General features: G+C 37.8%; 1 protein-coding gene across 2 annotated transcripts; it reads left to right on the top strand.

The window, feature by feature from the left end:
- The first annotated feature begins 8,896 nt into the window (after positions 1-8,896).
- Positions 8,897-18,461, top strand: LOC135194936 (protein pinocchio-like). 2 transcript variants are annotated; one of them, XM_064221153.1, is made up of 5 exons: positions 8,897-8,997; positions 12,450-12,542; positions 13,230-13,361; positions 13,932-14,061; positions 14,606-18,461. In XM_064221153.1, exons 2-5 carry the CDS (start codon positions 12,499-12,501, stop codon positions 14,735-14,737), a joined length of 438 nt encoding a protein of 145 aa, XP_064077223.1. In that variant the 5' UTR covers positions 8,897-8,997; positions 12,450-12,498; the 3' UTR covers positions 14,738-18,461. The 2 variants fall into 2 exon arrangements, with proteins under 2 accessions (XP_064077223.1, XP_064077222.1); XM_064221152.1 differs by having other exon boundaries at positions 13,227-13,361.
- The last annotated feature ends 2,739 nt before the right edge of the window (positions 18,462-21,200 follow it).

Below are 21,200 nucleotides of genomic sequence, written 5' to 3'. Positions count from 1 at the left end.
ACATTTCTCTCTCTCTCTCTCTCTCTCGTCTTCTTCTTTTCCTGTTTGTGGAAGTCATGACAGCAGCGTATGACTACGCACATTCTTATCTCAGGCAACCCCCGCCCCCCGTTCGTGATATTGCGCGCTTGCTTGCTTGCTTGCAAGCAGGAGTCACTCGCGCGAGGCATATTATGCTTGATAAGGCGTCGCGCCTCGTGCATCTTATATGACGTTATCTGACGAGCTCCGGGTTGATTTTGAAGTGGTGACTGTCATCGTTGCGTCATGTTCGACAGTGTTTTGTTTTGCTCTTCACCCGCGAAGATAACAAGAGAGAATCCGTCCGGTCAGATATCTCTCGATAACTTCAAATTTGCGTCTTTCCTTGCTTGAATTCATATCCCCATTCAGAAGTGAAGGACGCAATGCAAGCACAGATATTCTTCCTTCGACGCAGTTGGCAGTTCCTCGTAGTGGTTATAGTGCCATCAGTGCACCTCATACGGTGAACTGTATAGGCTTTACTTAGGGTTCTTTGAGGGGTCCCTTAGGCAACCTAGCTGTGACGCCTTTCATTCCTTTTGCTGTACCTCCGTTCATATTACATTTCTTCCATCTTACTTTCCTCAAACCTAACAATTGTTTCAGAGAACAACAGGGAGGTTTTCCTCCTGTTACACCTTTAAGACCTTTTTACTCTCAATTTCACTTTCAGTGCTGAATGACCCCGTAGGTCTCAGCGCTTGGCTGTTGGCCAGAATTCTATGTTTCGTTTCCATTTCTGTTTCCGCAGTTGGCAGTCATGCTTTTTGAAATCAGGCAAAATAAGGCTTTCTTCGTATCTAATATGCCCCTATGCGTCAGAGAGAGAGAAGAGAGAGAGAGATTTCAATGTATCAATAAGATGAAAATGTATCAGCTCTCTCCTCTCCATTGTTGATAATGCTGTTATTGTGTTCATCTATTGACAAAAAAATTTAATTATTTTCCCTGTGAAACACCCACAAAAATCTTCATAACCTTTGTATGCATTAACAATAAAAGAAATATTTGTTTTTGCCAAAAAGTAAATAAAGTCTCAATGATCTTATTACTTCTTCAGAGACAACTGAAATTACCTTTGTATTAAAAAAAATTAAAAAGATATTTGCTTTTGCCAAAAAAACCATAAAATCTCAATGATCTTATCATTACTTCAAAGACAACTGAAATTAACAATAATAAATGATAAAAAACATAAAATCTGAATGATCTTATTATTACTTCTTCAAAGAAAACTGAAATCATAATAAATGATAATAATCTGTCATAAAAAATTATAAAAGTTATAAAGGGAATATCCCCTCCCGTGAAATCTTTTTAAAATTCGCCACTCGACATCTCAGCCAGAATCCCCGTTCCAATAATAGCAATAATAAAAAATATTAATGAGGGGGTTCTAAAAGCGACGTCTCGACAGGGGAAAAATCCCATCAGATAAATCCAGCGAAGAAATTCTGTGGTGTTTGCGACCGAATCACACACACACACAAAAAATACATAAACAAGTGAGGAGAAAAAAACGCGGAAGCATCGTACGTCCGTGGCTGCGATGCCACTGATGACGTCATTACCTTTCGCACGTGAGAATGGGAGAATGTATGGAGAGACAGGTGACATGAATGTATGGGCGGCTTGACAATTATTGCCTGTAAGTTATAGTAATAATGATGGATTGTTTGATGGAAAATTGTACCATGGCGTCACAACAAGTTTAATTATGATGGAGAAATTAAAAATATATCACCTGGACAATCGACTGTTTACCTTATACTGACTTGTTAGCGGCTTTCGTCATTTCATGGATTAAGCAGTGAACCCCATTTTTCAAAATAAACAATCAACCCCATTCTATGGATTGGACAGTGAACCCTATTTTACTAAATAAATAATGAACCCTATTCTGTGGATTGGACCGTGAACCCCATTTTTAAATTAAACAGTGAACCCAATTTTGGGAATTAAACAGTAAACCCCATTTTATGAATGAATGAGTGAACCCAATTTTGTGAATTAAACCGTGAACCCCATTTTATGAAGGAAACATAGAACCCCATTTTGAATTAAACAGTGAACTCCATTTTATGAATTATGAATTAAACAGTAAACCCCATTTTATGAATTATGAATTAAACAGTGAACCCCATTTTATGAATAACCCCATTTTATGAACTAAACAGTGAACCCCAATTTATGAATTATGAATTAAACAGTGAACCCCATTTAAGAATTAGAACCACATTTTATGAATTAAACAGTGAACCCCATTTTATGAATTATGAATTAAACAGTGAACCCCATTTTATGAATTATGAATTAGACAGTGAACCCCATTTTCTGAATTAGAACCCCATTTTATGAATTAGAACCCCATTTTCTGAGTTATAAGCGCCTCAGTGGCGTTGTTGGTATGGTGTTGGCGTCCCACCTCGGTGGTCGCGGGTTCGATTCTCGGCCATTCCATTGAGGAGTGAGAGGTGTGTATTTCTGGTGATAGAAGTTCACTCTCGACGTGGTTCGGAAGTCACGCAAAGCCGTTGGTCCCGTTGCTGAATAACCACTGGTTCCATGCAACGTAAAAGCACCATATAAACAAACAAACCATTTTCTGAATTATGAATTAAACAGTAAACCCCATTTTATGAATTATGAATTAAACAGTGAACACATTTTATGAATTAGAACCCCATTTTATGAATTAAACAGTGAACACATTTTATGAATTAGAACCCCATTTTATGAACTAAACAGTGAACCCCATTTTATGAATTATGAATTAAACAGTGAACCCCTTCAAACCAGAATAGAACACCCATTTTATGAATTTAAAACAGTGAACCCCATGTTATCCAATTTATGAAAATTACAAAAAAAAACAAAAAAAAACCCCCCCCCCAAACACGGTGAAGCCCCATTTTATTTTTTGAATTTAGAACACCAATTTGATGAATTAAACAGTGAACCCCATTGTATGAAGTTTTAGAGCCCAATTATGAATTAAACCCAGTGAAACCCCATTTTAATTGGAATTTTTTTTTTTTTTATTTGAAAATTAAACAGTGAACCCCTTTTATGAGTTAGATTCCCATTTTATGAATTAAACAGTGAACCCATTTTATGAATTAGGACCCCATTTTATGAATTATTTTATGAATTAAACAAGTGACAAACCCATTTTAATGAATTAGAAACTCCCTTTTTATGAAATTTTATTGAATTAAAACAAGTTGAACCCCATTTTATGAAATTAAGGAAACTCCCCCAATTTTTATGAATTGATGAATTAAGAAACCCAGTGGAACCCGCATTTTTATGAATTAGAACTCCATTTTATGAATTATGAATTAAACAGTGAACCCCATTTCATGAATTATTAATTAAACAGTGAACCCCATTTTATGAATGAAATAGTAAACTATTAATGTCAATGTTAAACTGAATTCCTCAAAGACTGAAACCTAAAAAAAAAATTTATAAACAGACGAAACAGATAAATCACTAAAACAGCTTAATGAAAATTTATAAAAAGGCAAAAAAATTTAAAGAATGAAAAAATTTGATGATGCGGGTTATGAAAAGACAAAACAAATAAAAATAATGAAACTATTCAATTAAACAGTTTATAAACAATACGAACAAATAAGATAAAATATGAGAAACTACTATATTCTCATTCCTGAAAGTTAGAAAAAATAAAAAAAGACTTAAGCAATTCAATGAAACCGTTTATAAACGGACAAAATAAATAAAAACAAAAACTACCATCTGCACATTCCTGAAAGTCGAAAAAAATAAGTAAAAAAACTCTTGAAGAGTAGAGTCCCTTCCGAATAAAAGGGCGTGTCTCTTTCTCTCCCTCTCTCTCTCTGCAAAGATGCTCGGGAAGGGAAAATTCCCGGGACGTGGGTGGGGGTGGGTTGGGGGAGGGGGAGTATGAATGGAATTCGTGGTCTAGGGTGAACTACTTGACGATTGGTGACGTCATCTTTGTGTTGCTTCATAAATCATCGTTGATAGCAATCTTACTTTTTTTTGTGGGGGTGGTGGCGGGGACGTGGTGTGTTTTCATTACCTGGAAAAGAAACTTCCGCGTGCTGCCTACATTCTAAGGACGAAATTTCTGCTCTCTCTTCTCTCTCTCTCTCATCTCTCTCTCATCTCTCTCTCTCTCTATATATATATATATATATATATTATATATATATATATAATATATATATATACATACTATATATATATATTATATAATATATATCATATATAATATACATACTACATATATATATATATATTTATATATACACAACCCGTATAACATTAACCAGCACCTGGCACGACATAACCCTTTAAGTAAACCAAAGGGAACGGAAGAAGGAGAGGAAGGTTCACGTAGAAGGAGAAGCCCCACACATCAAAAGAAGTGAGAACTTCTACGAGTACTATGTATATATCTATAAATAAAGCACTAGGACAGACGAAGACTTCCCGTTGAACTTGGTGTTACTATATACCCTTTATATATGTGTGTACCACTATATATATATATATATATATATATATATATATATATATATATATATATATATAAACGAATATCGCAGGAAAATGCTAGGCAGAAAGTGTGTACAAAGCGCTTTCGCCTTTATTCAGGCATTGTCGAGACACAAAAAAAGCCTAAATAAAGGCAAAAGCGCTTGGTACTGACTCTTTCTGCCTATCATTTTCCTGTGGTATCCGCTTATGTAATGAAGTCACGTGCATCTACTGCGATTTTTAAGCATATATATATATATATATATATATATATATATATATATATATATATATATATATATCATACCTACATATATATATATATATATATATATGTATATATATATACATCTTTGTATTCATAATATAACCTCTATTTTTGCAACATCTATAGAGATTGTGAGGTGGCAAGTCCACTTCCATGGCTATATGGTGGAAATTATATTTTCTTAAACACTTTACATGACACTTGGGCATTTAGGGGACAACTCCATCCTCAAGGGATTCACAACCATTCGCTAAGACTTCTCTGCCTTGAGATCATGTGAATTAAAATCCCAAGAGATTGACACTTCTTAGGGCAGCTGTGTCCAGACTGTCTCTTTCTCTCCCTATATATATATTATATATATATATATATATATATATATATATATAAAATTTATAAAATCTAGACTCAACAGGATAATAATCTCCGTACGACTCACTGAGGCGTGACGGACTGTTCGCACGAGCAAGATTCTTTCCTGGCCAAGTCTTGCAAAAACGTAAACAACACTGACGTGTAAAAATCACTAGAGAGAGGACGACAATTTTCTTTCTGGTTATAAATTTGTAACATAAAAAAAAGTTCTCTCGTTTATTGCTAATTTCGTGGGTCTGTTACTGTATAAAACATCTAATGTTGACTAAATTACAGTAATCATATTATGTAATTATGTGGAAACTAAATGAAAGCTATAACACTATTCATAATGATAATGGCAATATCTGATCACTTTCTTCATTGTCAGCCAACCATGTCAACAGCTCCAGTGGTCAAATTCTAGGAAATGCTAGAGAGAGAGAGGCGCGAAACCTTGGCCTCCCTCCCACGCGCTTTCTTAAACGAAGTCCGGTAAACAATTTTTCGTAACGGCGTCCGAGTTCCCTCGAGATGGAATTAATTGAGACAGTCCATGACGACGTCATTTCCAGGCTGACCGTTGAGGCCTGGCAAAGATAGTGGCTACACAAAATATATTTGCTCTACCGCTAGTCAAGACGCGGACTAATTCTCTCTGCCTCTTCAGTGTTTCGCATAAAATGCTTAAAAAGTCACAGATGTTCAGGTAGTACTATGCTTTTCCTGCCTCTGACGACAAGTCTCACTTTCGCTTTTAACTGAGGAAGAAGAAGAAGAGTTGGGTGGAGAACTCGCCCAGAATTTGGAACTGGCTAAAAGTGTAAACAATCCCCAAAGAAGAGAGGAATATTTTGTCCCAGGACTTTATAAGCCCTTATACAAGGTTTAGGACTAAAATGATACGACAGAAATTATGTAGAAGTCTGTCATTAAGAAAATACAACAGTAATCATATAATGGGCTGCACGACAGGAAGAATTGCATTTATAACTGACTCGAATCAGAAGACTTCTAAAAGGAAAGTCACTGAAGACGAAACAAAGTTTGAAATAACAGAGTTTTCTCCCACTATTATATGAGAGAGAGAGAGAGATTAAATTCATCTGCAACGTCCTTCCAGGTTTACCTTCAGACGGTTGTTTATTCAAGCACCTAGATCCAAGGTTACTCATTGAATGAGACAGAGTTACGAGTCAAAAGATTTGCTCGAAAGAAAGGCTTAACCAAATAGTTATGCAAATCAGGTCACAGCGTTGGGAATTAAATATTGCTTTAACAAAGCAAGAAAATATTATTTACAAAGGAGAACATTCGAAGATAATTTTACTTGGGAGGACATTCGAAGATCTTTATAAGAAACCAAATCAGTTGAGTATTGCTGTCCTAAAAAGAGTATTATCCATTACTCATTTGGCAAGAAGTATCATTGCTTTACACCCCTCTCCATGGGTTTTCAAAGCAAAACTATCATGTATACTAGTCCCAATTATGAATCATAACTCTCTTGGTAGTTGTTTAGATAAATATATATGAAGATAAGAACAATTGTAGCAACTATAATATGGTAATAATAATACCAAGAATAAAATAATAAGCAGAGTATTAGTCTAAACAAGAAAAGTTAAGTCTAACGAGAAGCGAATGCAAAAGCAATTTACTCAGGATTCGCTTCATTTATTCTCTCGAACTCCAAGCTATTTAAATTGGTGATCTTTCCCCCACCTCACCCCACCCCCCAAAGAAATTAACTCTTTATCTCTTCCAAAAACCAGACGCAGGAAACGTTTAATCGTAGGTAACAAGAGCAAAACCGAGAGCCTTTGGATATCTCGTGCCTTGGTCTTTGTCACTTTGTTGTTTCAGTTGGTCGTGTTGTTCCTGACTCAGCAGACATGTTCACCTTCACTGGGTTACTTACTCCACCGAGATAGTATAGGTTCGTGGTGGAGCCGTCTGTCATGATTTTGTGTGTTCTTTGTGTGTGTGTTTTTTTTTCCTTGTATGTGTGTGTGTGTGTGTGTTTAGTCTTGTCATTCAGAGGGTAGGTACTAACATGACTTATGTTTAAGAGAAGTATGTATATATATATATACATATACTTAGTATATACATACATATGTTTTTATGTGTGCATGTGTATATATACTACGTGTATGTATATATATATATATATATATATATATATATATATATATATATATATATATATTATATATAAATATTAGTGTGGACTTGAAAATGTGGAATATATTACGAACGTACTTGTTCCAAGTCTCTTTTTTCACTCTCTTGCGTGAATTTTATGACATATATTGGTATGTGTAAGACCAAATTCGTGCTTATTTTTTCACTCATAATGATACATAGGACAAGGAAACAGTATGCATGCACATATAAATATGTATATTTCCATACACTGCATATACAACACACACACACAAGAGAGAGAGAGAAATCCAAAGCAATAATCTCTCCAGTAATCGACTATGCTCAGAAAAGGCGAACCGATAAGTTTAGTTCCTTAAAGAGAAAGGCAGACATTTGATTCGGTCTAAGTTCGTTTCCCGAAGGCAGAAAGGTAGTGAAGATATCAACTGAAGGGCAAGAGAGAAGAGAGAGAGAGAGAGAGAGAGAGAGAGAGAGATTAATTGACTGGAAGACATGTTCATCAACAGTGGGTACATTTGGTACATGTATTTTTTTTAATTTTTAATGCCTCAGATTAATGCTTGACAACGATTTAGTTCAAACTGAGGAAAAACTTGTTATTTAATGAAAAATCATTTTTGGATGAGACATCATATCATATTAACCCACTTCGAAATCAGCCCAAGCAGAGTATAATAAAGAATATAAAAGATAAAGAGAATATGAAGGATATTGAATCTTAAAATAAGAAAAAGCACTTGTTCAGTCAAGCGCGCCGGGTAATATATAAAACAGCAACATTGACTACATACACAAATCTCTTCGACGCTTCCCCCAACTCACTGAAGTATGACTTGTCAAAACTTGAAAGATATATCACTGATTGCATCATCTTTAATAAATTCCCTACAGTAATTTCATCCAACTAATTAATTTCTCCCCAAACATCGGCCTAGGCTACGAATGAAAACCTTCCTCAGACGCCGCCGTGATGGTGCTTGTAGATGTTTTATTTTGTTCTTGTTTCGATCTGAGACTTGTTTATTTAGCATATGAACACAACAGAACTGTATCATAATAATAATATAACAAAATGTGACGGAGCGAGTTGTACGGATTCATGCATCATCATGACCGAATGAGATCCTCCTGACTGTTGAGGTTGCATACATAATACCGCTTGCAAGTTGCATGTGGACGCCGTCTTGCATTCTGATTGGCTGTGGCGGAGGCAGGACCTTCTTGATTGTTGCGGTAGGAGGGGTCCTCCGGAAATGGGTAGGATGGATGGATGGATGGGGGCCCCCCTTGTGTCTATGCCACAACAAGGGAATGGAGGGGGAAGGAGGGTAAAAGGAGGGGGGAAATGAAGCGAGGGCTGTGAGGGGATTTCCTGAGTTGTCGGGGGGTTGTGGCTCGGGGGTGAGAGTGAAAGAGAGAGAGAGGCGGGGGAGGGAGGGAGGTCGTCGACGATCGGGAGGGTTATTTTTGTGTGGGGGGTTGGCGGCGAACGAGGAGGGGGGAAAGGAGGGAGATTAGGGGGTATGGGGGGTTCGAGCTGTAGATATGCGAAGAGGAGAGGAGAGGTGGGACTGCGCGCGCTTCGCTCAACTACTGTCAGTTGCTGCCTTGTCGTCTTCTGGATAGGACGTGATAGCTCAACCTCATCGGTAAATATCGTGTCTTGATCAGTCAGTCAGTTTTGTGTCAGAAGGAAGACTTATAATAATATCATGGTGGGGGTCCTGCCTCTTGAGGAAGTGAAGACGGACATTCATACTGAAGTGTGTGTGTGTGTGTGTGAGTGTGTTTTGAAAGAACTTGGATGAATTGCGCTGAAAGGATATTTTTATATATTTATTATATATAATATTATGAAGAGGACTTGTGTGAGAATGTTGAATTCAGCTCAGTTAACTACATGTTGTCTGGTCATGTCTTTTTTTCTGCGAGGCTGTAGCTATGGCTGAGAGCAAAAGTCGAATTATAGAAACTTTCACGAAAGGTCCTTTTTAAAAAAGAAAAGTCGCGTCAAAGTTATATAGATCATCCGAGTCCTCTTTTTTTATTTCCCTGAGAAACGTTTCAACAGAGAAAGGTAAACAAACAAAAACATGTTGGATGTAAGTTAAATTTATATCTTATGATTGTATGATAAGTAACACAAGCAGAGGTTTCCACATATCCCATAATGTATGTTTTTATTGGTTTGTTTTGGCAACGTAGCAGGGTTATTTACAGGTGTGCATTTGTAGCAGCTGCTAGTGTATATTTTTTTTTCAATCATTTTCGTAAGATATTCGGCTCACTTTACATAAAATCTCAACGCAGCAAATTTGAGAATTTAACAGGATAAAAACCAAGTGCTAGTATTATGGTTTAATGATTTATCATTAAAATCTTCATTCGGAAGGAGGTGAACTTAGTTTTTCAAAATATGACAATTTAACATTTTCACATACGTATCATGATAAAGTGCTCTGCAATTTGAAGTTTGTCACTTGTTTTTCCAAGTGGTCGACTAAAAGTACATACATTTTAATGCCTATGACATCTTACATTTTCTCTCAGGTATCATAAACTTTTCTGCAATTTGGAGTGTTAAGTCACTTGTATTTTTAACGTGTAGCTTACAGATACATACAAGCAATACTTAGATGCATTTGCAAGCTGTAATTGACAGTCCTAAGAACTTTTTCACTTACAAGTCAGACAATTTAAGCTAAAGAATTTATTTAGAGTTAAATAATTAGCTGAAATATTTTGAGAGAGCAGGACTTAGCTAGAAGATATTGATAGGAAGGGAGAGATTTATATAAATAACCACCCAGATTTTGAGAGAGAGAGAGAGAGAGAAGAGAGAGAGAGAGAGATATGAACGCGCGACAGTGGAAAGTTACCACAGGAAGGTGGGCGGGGCAGTGTGCGTGATTGTGTGTGTGTACGGACGGCATGTACGTGCGTGAACAAACGCCGGCGAGTTTGTGTGCGTGTTTGTACTTGTGCGTGCGTTTCCTCCATTTAAGAGTCATGTGCGTGCGCGCGCGTGTGTATGTGTGCGTGCATGTGAATGAGCTTTGACATTCATTCAATACCTAATTCCTTATTTATCCGTTCTCGTGCCTAGTATTACCACAAATAACGTGTTCCAGAGGAAACTGTAACCTGTAACGTAATTCATTGTTATTTATGTCTATCCTTTAAAGACGCTGCCTGCAAGAATATAATCGACATTATATTACAAAAGCAAGTATTTCACAAGTGGTGCAAGTGTCATAAATTCTGCAACTTGAATGCTTTCATGAATCTATTAGTCCAATTCATGTACCGATCAAGAGGTGCGCACTACTCTATCAGCATCTTTTGTTCAACCGGTTTCTCAGACTCTGTCATTTTAATCTCAGAACTTAAGTTTGTTTTGCGATAATTCTTACGAGTTGGTTGATGGACTCCGTATAGCAGGTTACCAAAGGTCAGGAAATTCAAGGATGCTCCAGTCCTACTCGAACCTATTGACTTCTGCACTTATAATTACTTATAATTTAGTCCAGTCAGGGTATCAAGTGTGTGCTCGTGTAAAAGAGGATGACTTCCTGAATGGAAAAGCTTGTTTCCCCACTCCGAGTTTTTCTCACGCAAATCTTCAAGGAAACGTCTACTATAACTGTAATATTCGTGTATTCATTGACACAGTGATCTTCCATAAAATAGGTGAAATAGCAGAGGATTCATATCCCTTTCGGATACATGTGGCCTTAAAGTAGGATAGGACAACTCCCTATTCTGAGTCGATATTTAACGTCATCTGTCGAGCGCACGTAAATTTAGTGGTCTAGCCGAACGCGCTTAACGGCTCCCTGTAGCGATACAGTAATCCAAGCGAGATGTTTTGACTCAATTTGTTATTGTCGTTGTTAAACGAAGCTGCCCATCGAAGGTGTTCTTATTAATGGATTAAAAGCATTCCTTTGAAGGCTCTTTTTGTTGTTAAATGAGGCTGCACTACGACAATTTTGCCGTTAGATGAAGCTGTGTGGGGCTTTGTGTTTCGGTGACATCTGAGGGACAAGGAAGTGTTGTTTGGTATGAGCAGCCAGTTGTATAAAAAGGGTTCTCCCTGCAATTTAACGCCCCTCAGACGCTAATAAGATCCCCAGCTGTGTTTGTGCCCAGGTTCGACCTTGGCTTTTGTTGTGCCACCTACGTTTCTTCCACCAAATATAAATGCCAAGTCCTTGCTTCCAGATTTACCGTAATGGGTCCCATTCTGTGAACGTTGTAGTCTATTTTGTGTTTGTTTATTTTTTTCGTAAGTGGTGTGTCTTCGTATCGGTGAATTACTCATTGTTGTGTGTTTTTTATATAGAATTGTTGGGTGATTTGCGCTCTGTTATTTAGTCTTTTAAATAATAGTGCTTCTTTTGTTTCTACCTTCAAAAATTGAAATAGAGATTTTTTATTTACGTGGTGGAATTCTGTGTTATCGTATTGCAGTGCCTTTTAGTGAAAACATTGAACTGCTTTTCACAAAACTGTATACTCTGTTAAAGTGCTCAGCTAGTTGGCTTCAAGATATAACGGCAGTGTAACCTTTAAAAAGTCGTTTAGAAAAACCAGGCACCTGTGCATGGATAAAAGGGGATTAAACTCTACGCATTTTGCCCTCCACATTTAACCTTGAAGTTCACTGGGTTCATCTTTCAAAGTCAGAATGCACATGAATATACATTAGGCCTAGTGTTGTCGTTACGTTACATACACATACGTGTGTTTTGCGTTTTACTAAACATTGTGCAAACTCATACCCTGACTTCTTATCAATCAAAGGAAAAATGTAGGTCACCCATTGACAATGATTAATTCTTATCACGCTCCTCGGGTGATGTAACATTCTCGTGTGTTCCTCAGTGGCCAGGAGACCGGTATTGCAACACATTTACACGAAGTTTGTAGTGACAGGTACCGCTGACAGAGACCGTCTGCGTGAAGATAGCTAACTTGAAGGAAACTTTAGAATCTGGTTTGAATAGTAGTCTAATGTAAACAAAGAGTGAAATTTAACATGTGCTGACGGCATTTATTCCAACGGGTGATGACAATACTTCTCTTCTTTCTTTTGCAGGGTCTAGCGTGCAAAACCCTTTTAAGCAAACCAGCCGAGTATTTTTGAAATGTCTTGCGGAATGGTTCAGACTGATAACTATTTCTCTTCCAGGTGAGGATTACTTATATTTTTTTATTATGATGCTTAGGATTTAACAACATTCCCTTTGTGATATAATTTAAATACTTAAAATATTTGTCGAATACCCTCCTTCATTTTAGTGAGTCATTTTGTGTCAGTTTAGAATCTGTGTTCTTATCTTGTGTTCCATTTTATATGCTGTTATATCCACATTCATATCTGTATAGTTGCCTATCCATCATTGATAATGTCCTTTTCTTCTTAATATATATAACACTAACATTGTTCATTTTCTCATACTTAGACCAAGATTTTCTTCGTCTTCATTAATTATTTTCTCATACTTAGGCCAAGATTTTCCTCATTGTTTATTTTTTTATAATTAGACCAGGATTTTCTTCATTGTTTATTTTCTCATACTAAGACCAAGATTTTCCTCATTATTTTCTCATATTTAAACCAAGATTTTCTTCATTGTTTATTTTCTCATACTTAGACCAGGATTTTCCTCATTATTTTCTCATACTTAGACCAGGATTTTCTTCAAGACTAAGATTTTCCTGTTTATTTTCGCATGCTTAGACCGAGATTTTCTTCATTTTATTATTGATTAGGATAAACGTTCCCTGCATTTCCTGGTCTGTCTCTGCCCTATATATTCTTTATCTGGACTCTATACTAAACAGTCCTTCGACTCTTCTTCTTCTTCTTCAGCAGTTGGGTATCAAGAAGTGAGAGCAGTGAAAGCCTATCACGACTTGACCTGGTGAACCAACAGTACCCCAGCCACGTCGCTGAGCCAATGATGACCTTGGAAGACCTTCGCTCCCAGTTTAACTCCTGTTACACGTAAGTCCGCCACCATCTTCGTAACTTCTCGACAGATAAACAGACTACTACCTCGCCGTGGGTGTTTGGGGGGAGGGGGGTGGCGGTTACTCTTCAGGACGGATCGAGGAACTTTGTTTTGTGTTTCCTGTCTGTTATTGATTTTGCTTTGGCTTCACGTTAATGAGTAGTCTGTTATTTAATCAGGTTTTCAGTGATTGAACCTTTTTTTTATGTTGCAAAGGCAATTCTTTGTTATTTATTCAGATTTGCATTTATTGGAACTGTTTTTTATGATACAAAGGCAATTTCTTATTTATTTACTCAGGTTTTCAGTAATTGAACCCTTGTTTTTTTATGATACAAAGGCAATTCTTTGTTATTTACTCAGGTTTTCAGTGATTGAAACTTTGTACTGTTTTTTTTTTATGATAGAAAGGCAGTTTTTTGTCATTTATTAAGATTTTCAGTGATTGAAACATTTGCTTTCTTTTATAATACATAAGGCATCTCTTTTTCACTCGTAACAGCTGTTTTTCTCTGATGATATTGTTATGGTGTTATTGATTGATCTTTCTCTCACCCCTACAGCTGTGGCGTTAGCTGGAGTGACAATCATGTCTCCCTCGACTGTCGGGAATGTGGAGGCTACTCCTTGGAGCGCCCATGCCCCCTGTGCGACGGCAAATGCCACACCGCCTGGAGAAGGGACATCTCAATGGTGAGTCTCACATCCGAAATTTGGCGCGAAAAGTAAAGAGGAACTCTACTGAGTTGTCATAATTTTTAGGTGTTTATTTTTCAAGAATTATGGAGATATTTTCTTTAGTACTAGTTCTCGATAATGGAGTTTTTGTTGTTGTTGGGGGAGGGGCTTTGTTCTTAAGTGTCCTTAATGTGGTTAATACGAAAAACATACTGAAATCGATCTCAGAGTTGTCATAATCAGTAGGTGTTTATTTTTTTCAAGACTTATTGTGATATTTTCTTTAGTACCAGTTCTCGATAATGGAGCATTTTTACGCTTTGTTCTTAAGTGTCCTTAATATGCTTGATACGAAAAACATACTGAAATCCTTCTCACATTTAGTTTTACCGAGTGTTTACCATCTTTTGCCAATGTTTCAACGTTCACGCCCACAAGGGACGTGGTACTAAACATTGCGTTCATGGGAGTGTTAAAGTTAAGAATTTACTAGACTTACAAGAATGACTTTTGTGTTTTGGTGACCAGAATAACTTAAAAAAATCTTTCTCTTTTCCAGTCCCACAGCGTCGGCAAGGCCCACTGGGAGGGCGAGTGTGGCCTCTCTAGCGACGAGCGACCAGGCGTCCCCGCCTTCTTAGCCGAGGACGTCCTAGTTCAAGGGCTCGAGGACTTGTCGACCTCCTCATGAGCCCTCGGCCCCAAAGGTGCTTCCCGAAGGAATGTGTGAAAGGGATGTCACCGCCCTACAGCCAAACAGGTCAGGTATATAATGTGCGCCCATCCCACTGTTCTCAGATCTTCACAACACCGGAAGCCGCCAATAGATAGGCCTAGGCGACGCGGTCGCCACGCAAGGTTTTTGACGCTTGGTTTGTCTTCGTCGGTGGGAGAGGAGAAGCCAAGACCTCCTAGAGACCACTCACTCTCTTTTCGCGTTAAGCCAGCTCCCCTGCCGCAGGACAGTCGGTGTTGGGGGTGGTGGTGGTGGTTGGTTGGTTGCTGGTGGCGCCTCTGCCGTGGGCAGTCCCCGGGAACGAGAGAGTGTCCGCCGGAGGCCGAGTGAGACTACTGCTACTACTTTTACTACTACTACTACTACTGCCACCGCCGCCGCTGCTGCTGCTGCTGCTGCTTCTGTGTTTTGGCCGGGAGAAGGTGGAGTGGGGCCAGGTTGGAGTCTCTTTTTATTCTTAAACAGGTGCAGTGATGCAAACCTAACCAAAAGTACTCTTCTTACCGAGTGACACTAGGAAGCACTAAAGTGGAATTAAATCCTTCGCTTACGAAGCATTTAATAATCCCAAAATTGTGATATTATGTGATATTAGCCAGTACAAAGCAAAAAAAAGTACTATTGAATGGAAATATATAGGACGAACTTCATTTCTCAAAAAAGTCAACAAAAGGGGTCGGTCGAATCATCGTGAGTTTTGGGCGTGGCTTCGATTATTATCCCTAGCTGGAAAATGATTACTATAATATATGAAGGCAAGTTTAGGAGGTCCTGTTACTCAGTACCGTTCAGTTACGATGGCTGGTTTTCCACGCGTTAGTTTTCCTTTCCTACGATGCTTGCTCAGTGCTATATTATGTTTTCCAGTGGATGTGTTTTTTTTTTTTTTTTTTTTTTTTTTAGGCAGTCGAGGTTGGGCCACCCGGGTGTTGTTTGTTGGTTGTAGCCGTTTTTCTAAACAACGGAAGATAAGGCGACTGTAGAGGAGAGATGATTAATTGGCTTTGTCAGGATGCAACTTAAGATCCTGCACCTGTTTATAAAGGATTTTCTCATGTTTATACGCATCTATCCTGACCTGATGATGAGAAACAGGGTTTTTTTTTTTTTTTTTTTTATAAATCTGTCCCATTTGCTCGTTATAGGCTGCGATCTTTCGCTACTCGTCACTGTTCAGTTTGTAAATGTCTATTGTTATTAATACCAAAAAAAATTAAGATAGACTACGTGGAGCAATATCTTTTTTTTGCAAATACAAGATGAAGTCAGACTTTTTAATTTTTGTTTCTTCATTTCCATTTGGATGTCAGTTTTGGGATACAGCAACTTTTTTATATATATCTAGAGTAGAATGGCATATGTGAGCGTTGCGAATCTTTTTGCGTTTACAGTAAACGTAGAAAAATTGATGACTTGGTAACTTGTTATAGGTCTTAACACTCCCGTTCAGTTTTGCTTTGAATCAGTGATTCTTGGTATTCAGTATCTTGCTGAGAGCATTGGGAATATCTGCTGGGATCAGTATAGTCCCAACTGTATGTATAATGCATTTGCTGTTTTTTTTTTTTTTTTTTTTTGAGGGGGGGGGGGATTCTTTTTCAATCAAAGATATATTCAGCAACTCGCGACGAAATTCTTCGCACTTTGTTGTAGCTCATTGCACCATTCGGGAAACTAAATCAGAATGCATAATGTACCATGCTTTGGTTTTTCATGAAACTGCGTGCAACGTCTCGTGTGTGTGAATCGTGTAACATATTCAGTCAGATTTTATGCCCAGGTAGAGAATACTCTCGAAATGTAGATGATCATTTTTTAGGAGTTTTACCTTTGTGTCAGAGTACGCATGAATGTATATTTGTATGCAGATGATTCTACATAAATGACATATTTTCAGAACTTTTTTTTAAACTGTTATATGCTATTGTTGTGAAGCTGGCATTTAGGCTGTCAACGTTTTCCATGAGAAACTATAATGCTTTTTGTCACGACTGTTCAAAAGTGAGAAATGGCCTTTCCAACCGAAGAACACCTCGTTTTAGTGCTTTTCATCCCAAACTTTTGGACGTCATATTGTTAACTTTTAACTTTCTCCTTAAACAAAATCCCCGTATGTAATGGAGAGGCAATTATCTTAACTTAGCATGCTTTCAAAAACAAGTACTATATATCTCGGCTGAACGAAGGGTGGGGAGAGAACATTGTCAACTGCTCGCTTTCCCATGTGTCAAGACGAGAAGTTCTCGGTGGACGCAAGAAGTAAACAAACTCTCTCCTTCCCGCCTAATTCCAGCCGCGCTTCACTCGTGAGTGACCGAATGCATTAACTGTCATGCCTTTTTACGAATCCTGCTGAAATGTATCCAAATAAAAACATGGTTACTTCTCGTTGTCCTCAGGCTGAGTAGTGTAGCTAGATGATGTCTCCTGAAGGGGATTATTGTATCAGTCAGTTCGTAGCCTGATTAAACACTTACTATTCAGTCCAGTATATGCTCAAGTGTCCTATCAGTATTATTGTGAAGAATGATTTTTTTTCAAGTTCCATTGTAATACTCTTGTTTTTTTATTCTTTCATGGTTAACTGTTGCTAGATCTCCGAGAGCTAGTGATTTTTATGGTTGCAGAAATCACACTTATTTCATGGAATCAAAGAGAATGTTAATTACGATAGAACGTGATGTATACTACACTTTAGATATCAAACATTTGATCATCATTCACAGTCGCATTTTCATTTATCGACTTTATCAGTTTTTTTTTAAGTGTTTCCATCGTTTCCCCCTGGGCTGTACGGTTACTCTTGCGTCTGCTAAGTGATTTTGGTATTTCGAAGACTTAAACTTCTGTTGATAGTATACTACTGTCATGTGTTTCTAGGTAGACTTCACCACCGCGGTCACTCGTACACGCGATCTATAGTTTTCTTTTCTAATTGGTGGACTTCCGTTGTGTTCCCAATATACTTTGCTGAACTTGAGCGCCTGTCGGGAGATGTTGCACAATCGAATCATTTGGATTTCAAGTACTTCTTCTTCTTCTTCCTCTTCTGTCTTCTTCCTTTTCTCTGTTAGGGATGACATTTCTGTATACGATGCGTCTAAGGACGATTCGTTGGAGAATATGCACTGACTTCTCCTTCCTAACCATTTGTTCACTGCATCATCGTCCTCATGTTTTTTTTTTATATTGTGTGCATTGATATTTTTCCTTTTATCACTTGTATTATTAGAAATAACACACTTACAGATTTATAGCACATCTTCTCTCTCTCTCTCTCTTTTTGGCTGTAGAAGAGAATCAGTGCATATTTGACTACAATTTGGCTGTTAGTGATAAACTTGTTTCAAATTTAGTTTCTGGTACTGTCAGCTGTGACAGAAAATTGATGTAATCAGTCATTTCGGAAAATTGTCTGAATTTCGTATTTGACGTCCTTCATCTCCAAGAAAGAAAGATGTCTTGACACAAAAGAAAACAACTGTCATTAGACTTATTGTTGCATAGTAATGTTGTTTCCCACCAAAATATTTTGCATTATCTCATTTCAAGATTGTCTTGCCCATTTCATGTAACATAGTGTATATTTATTTTGTTTAAATATTGTCTTGGTCATTTATTATACGGTTAATACAGGCTGTGTTAAGAAGAAAATTTTTGTAATAAAATGGAAAGATAACCCTGTGATTTTGTTTTCCTTGTATACAATTATTTTATAGATGAATGAGGACAGAAAAAAATATGAAAATTTATATTTTCTTTGGTTAATAACAATGCCTTAAACTGAAGTCCACGGAAGGATAACATTATTATTATATATGTTATTATTATTCAAAGGATGAACCCTATTCATATGGAACAAGCCCACCACAAGGGCTATTGACTGGAAATAACAATTTAGCGCCTCAGCGGCGTGTTTGGTATTGTATTAGCGTCCCACCTCTGTGGTCGCGGGTTCGATTCTCTGCCATTCCATTGAGGAGTGAGAGATGTGTATTTCTGGTGATAGAAGTTCACTCTCGATGTGGTTCGGAAGTCACGTAAAGCCGTTGGTCCCGTTGCTGAATGACCACTGGTTCCATGCAACGTAAAAGCACCATACAAACAAACAAACAATCAGCTTCCAACGAATATGACTCATTTGAAAGAAGTAAAAGAAAGAAGAAAACGGGTTTTAAAAAAAGTAAATCAATAAATATTAGAAGTAAATCAATAAATAGATAAAAACGTAATGCAGTTATTAAGTGTTTTAAAGAAATACTGAAACTATAGCAGGAGAACTCTTGGAAGAGTCCAGAGGTCCAAATCAGGCCCTTTCTACCCTTAACACCTAGTTGCAAATAAATTCCCATGCTGGCATGAATCCGAAATTGTCTTAAAGTCAAAATACCATTCACACGAAATCACCCTATTATTATTATTGTTCAGAAGATAAACCCCATTCGTATGGAACAACCCCACCACAGGGGCCACTGACTTGTAATTCAAGCTTCCAGCGAATATGGTGTTCATTTGGAAGATGGAACAGAAGGTAGGTTGGTTGGTCATGATTTAGCTGGCTTCGTGCCAGCACGGGCTCTTGCTCCTAGAGCAGCCCGTAAACAGAAGGTAATAGCAAATAAAGAAAGGAGAGATCGGTCCCGAGAAAAGAAAAAAAATGGCGGGAGAGCAGAACGAACGAGACAGATTCCTCAGACGTAAACAAATCTGACCTTTCCTAGAGTGCTAGGTCCTTTACCTAACCAGACCTTGGCCTACATAACCTCACTTTGGGCGCCGTGCCCTGACCTAGCTTAGGGGCTTCGCTCTCCCCTCCCACCCCCCTGGACTCCCCCACGTAACACCAAACATCGGAGGCAAATTTTCAGACGATGGATTTGTAGCTTCCGTTCCGAGGCAGTCGAGTCGCTGGACGAACTATCCTAAAAACTATATATCAGCAATCAAATTGATAAATAAAGATGTAAAAATATAGGTGAATGATTAAAATACAAGGATAATTGTATAATTGTTTAAGGGTAGTTATGAATTACCTCAAAGCAATGTATTCAGTCTTTAATGGTATTAATAGTGACTGCTTTTAAACTGACTCTGTCCCATGATGTCCGTAATAAAAACGCAATCCTTGCATTTAGAATTAATATTGCACACCGAAGCAAAACCTGGAAGCATATTTAAGGAAGGTTAGAACGTAAATATACATGAAATGCAAGGAAAAGCTGGGTGTACTTTGAGTCAATAGATACGCACCTGAAGAATTCATTGGTTACCCTCAAAATCGTTTTCTAATCCTAAACAAATAAACAGAACGATGTTATGAGGGGTAACTAAAATTTGCGTCTGTGCTTACTCCAAAACATTATTATTATCTGATGCAGCAATAAACTTTTCAACCAGTCAACGTGATGCTAACAAATGTATACTGCATGCAGCAGCAAATTACAATCTACTCTTGGAAATGCACAAAACACTCCCAATGACGTCATCACTGACGTCATTGGGAGAAGTGCTCGACACTGATAGATAAGCACAATGGGTGTTTTCATTCTATCGATGCTCGAGTTAGTCACAGCTTCCTGAAGTCACGTTGCTGCATCCCGTTATTGTTCCGGTCATTGCGAACTTCAAGCCCTTCCTGTACATTTGTTATTCGCAGTCCTCTTCCTGTAAAAGAATGAAAAAAGATGAAGAACGGTTCCATAAATATAAGAGGGATTTTAATCTTCACCAAGCAACAAACTGCAGGTTGCGTAATGTAGATTATAGAGGCAAACTTGCGTAGAATGCTGTTTATGTGTTTTACTTCTTTCCTGTGATGATTTCAAACCACTCCCTCGTGCTTTTTAGAAGGTAAGTGCTCAGAATGAATCCACTGGGGTCAGAGGATCTTAGAGGTCTGTGGTGTTTGCTGTGGGAAAAGGGGTGATGTAGAACAGGTGTGACGAGCACAGGTGTTCCTATAAACTGCGCTTCCAGAACAGACAGTAATGAGTAAAGAGAAACAAAATATAAAATTTATGGGATATTGGAGAAAGCGTCTCAAACTAATCAGCTCTTTATTGACTAAACTGTCAATAATTTTCAGGTGGGCTACTGCAGCGAGCGTTCATATTTAGTTATATCTCAGTCGTACCTAATTATGCTCAGTATCCGCTATATTATGCATCACTACGAGAAATTTTATAGCTTTTCCTCCATGATGCAGTGAGTCTAAGCAGGATCTTGTTAAAGAAGATTACAGTACCATTACCTTTAAATCGCCCACGAATCCGTACTAACTTTTATCCCCATTGATGATGAGTCGTTGCATTGAAACAGTGACCATTCTATTGGCGTCTGGTAAAGATGTTAGAATCACAAACGCCATTCCTGAATTAAAACAAGACTTGAGTCATCTAATATGTTTGCCAAACCTTTG

This window comes from Macrobrachium nipponense, chromosome 15 (genome assembly GCF_015104395.2).
Source record: "Macrobrachium nipponense isolate FS-2020 chromosome 15, ASM1510439v2, whole genome shotgun sequence".
NCBI classification, from domain to species: Eukaryota; Metazoa; Arthropoda; class Malacostraca; order Decapoda; family Palaemonidae; genus Macrobrachium; species Macrobrachium nipponense.
Note: the sequence above shows the minus strand (reverse complement) of the source record. Positions and strands in the feature narration are given on the sequence as shown.

Coding starts and splice junctions, on each gene's coding strand:
- LOC135194936 (XM_064221152.1), top strand. CDS start 12,499: ATGTCTTGCGGAATGGTTCAGACTGATAACTATTTCTCTTCCAG. Junction 13,362..13,931: donor CAGTTTAACTCCTGTTACAC/GTAAGTCCGCCA, acceptor TCACCCCTACAG/CTGTGGCGTTAGCTGGAGTG. Junction 14,062..14,605: donor GGAGAAGGGACATCTCAATG/GTGAGTCTCACA, acceptor TCTCTTTTCCAG/TCCCACAGCGTCGGCAAGGC.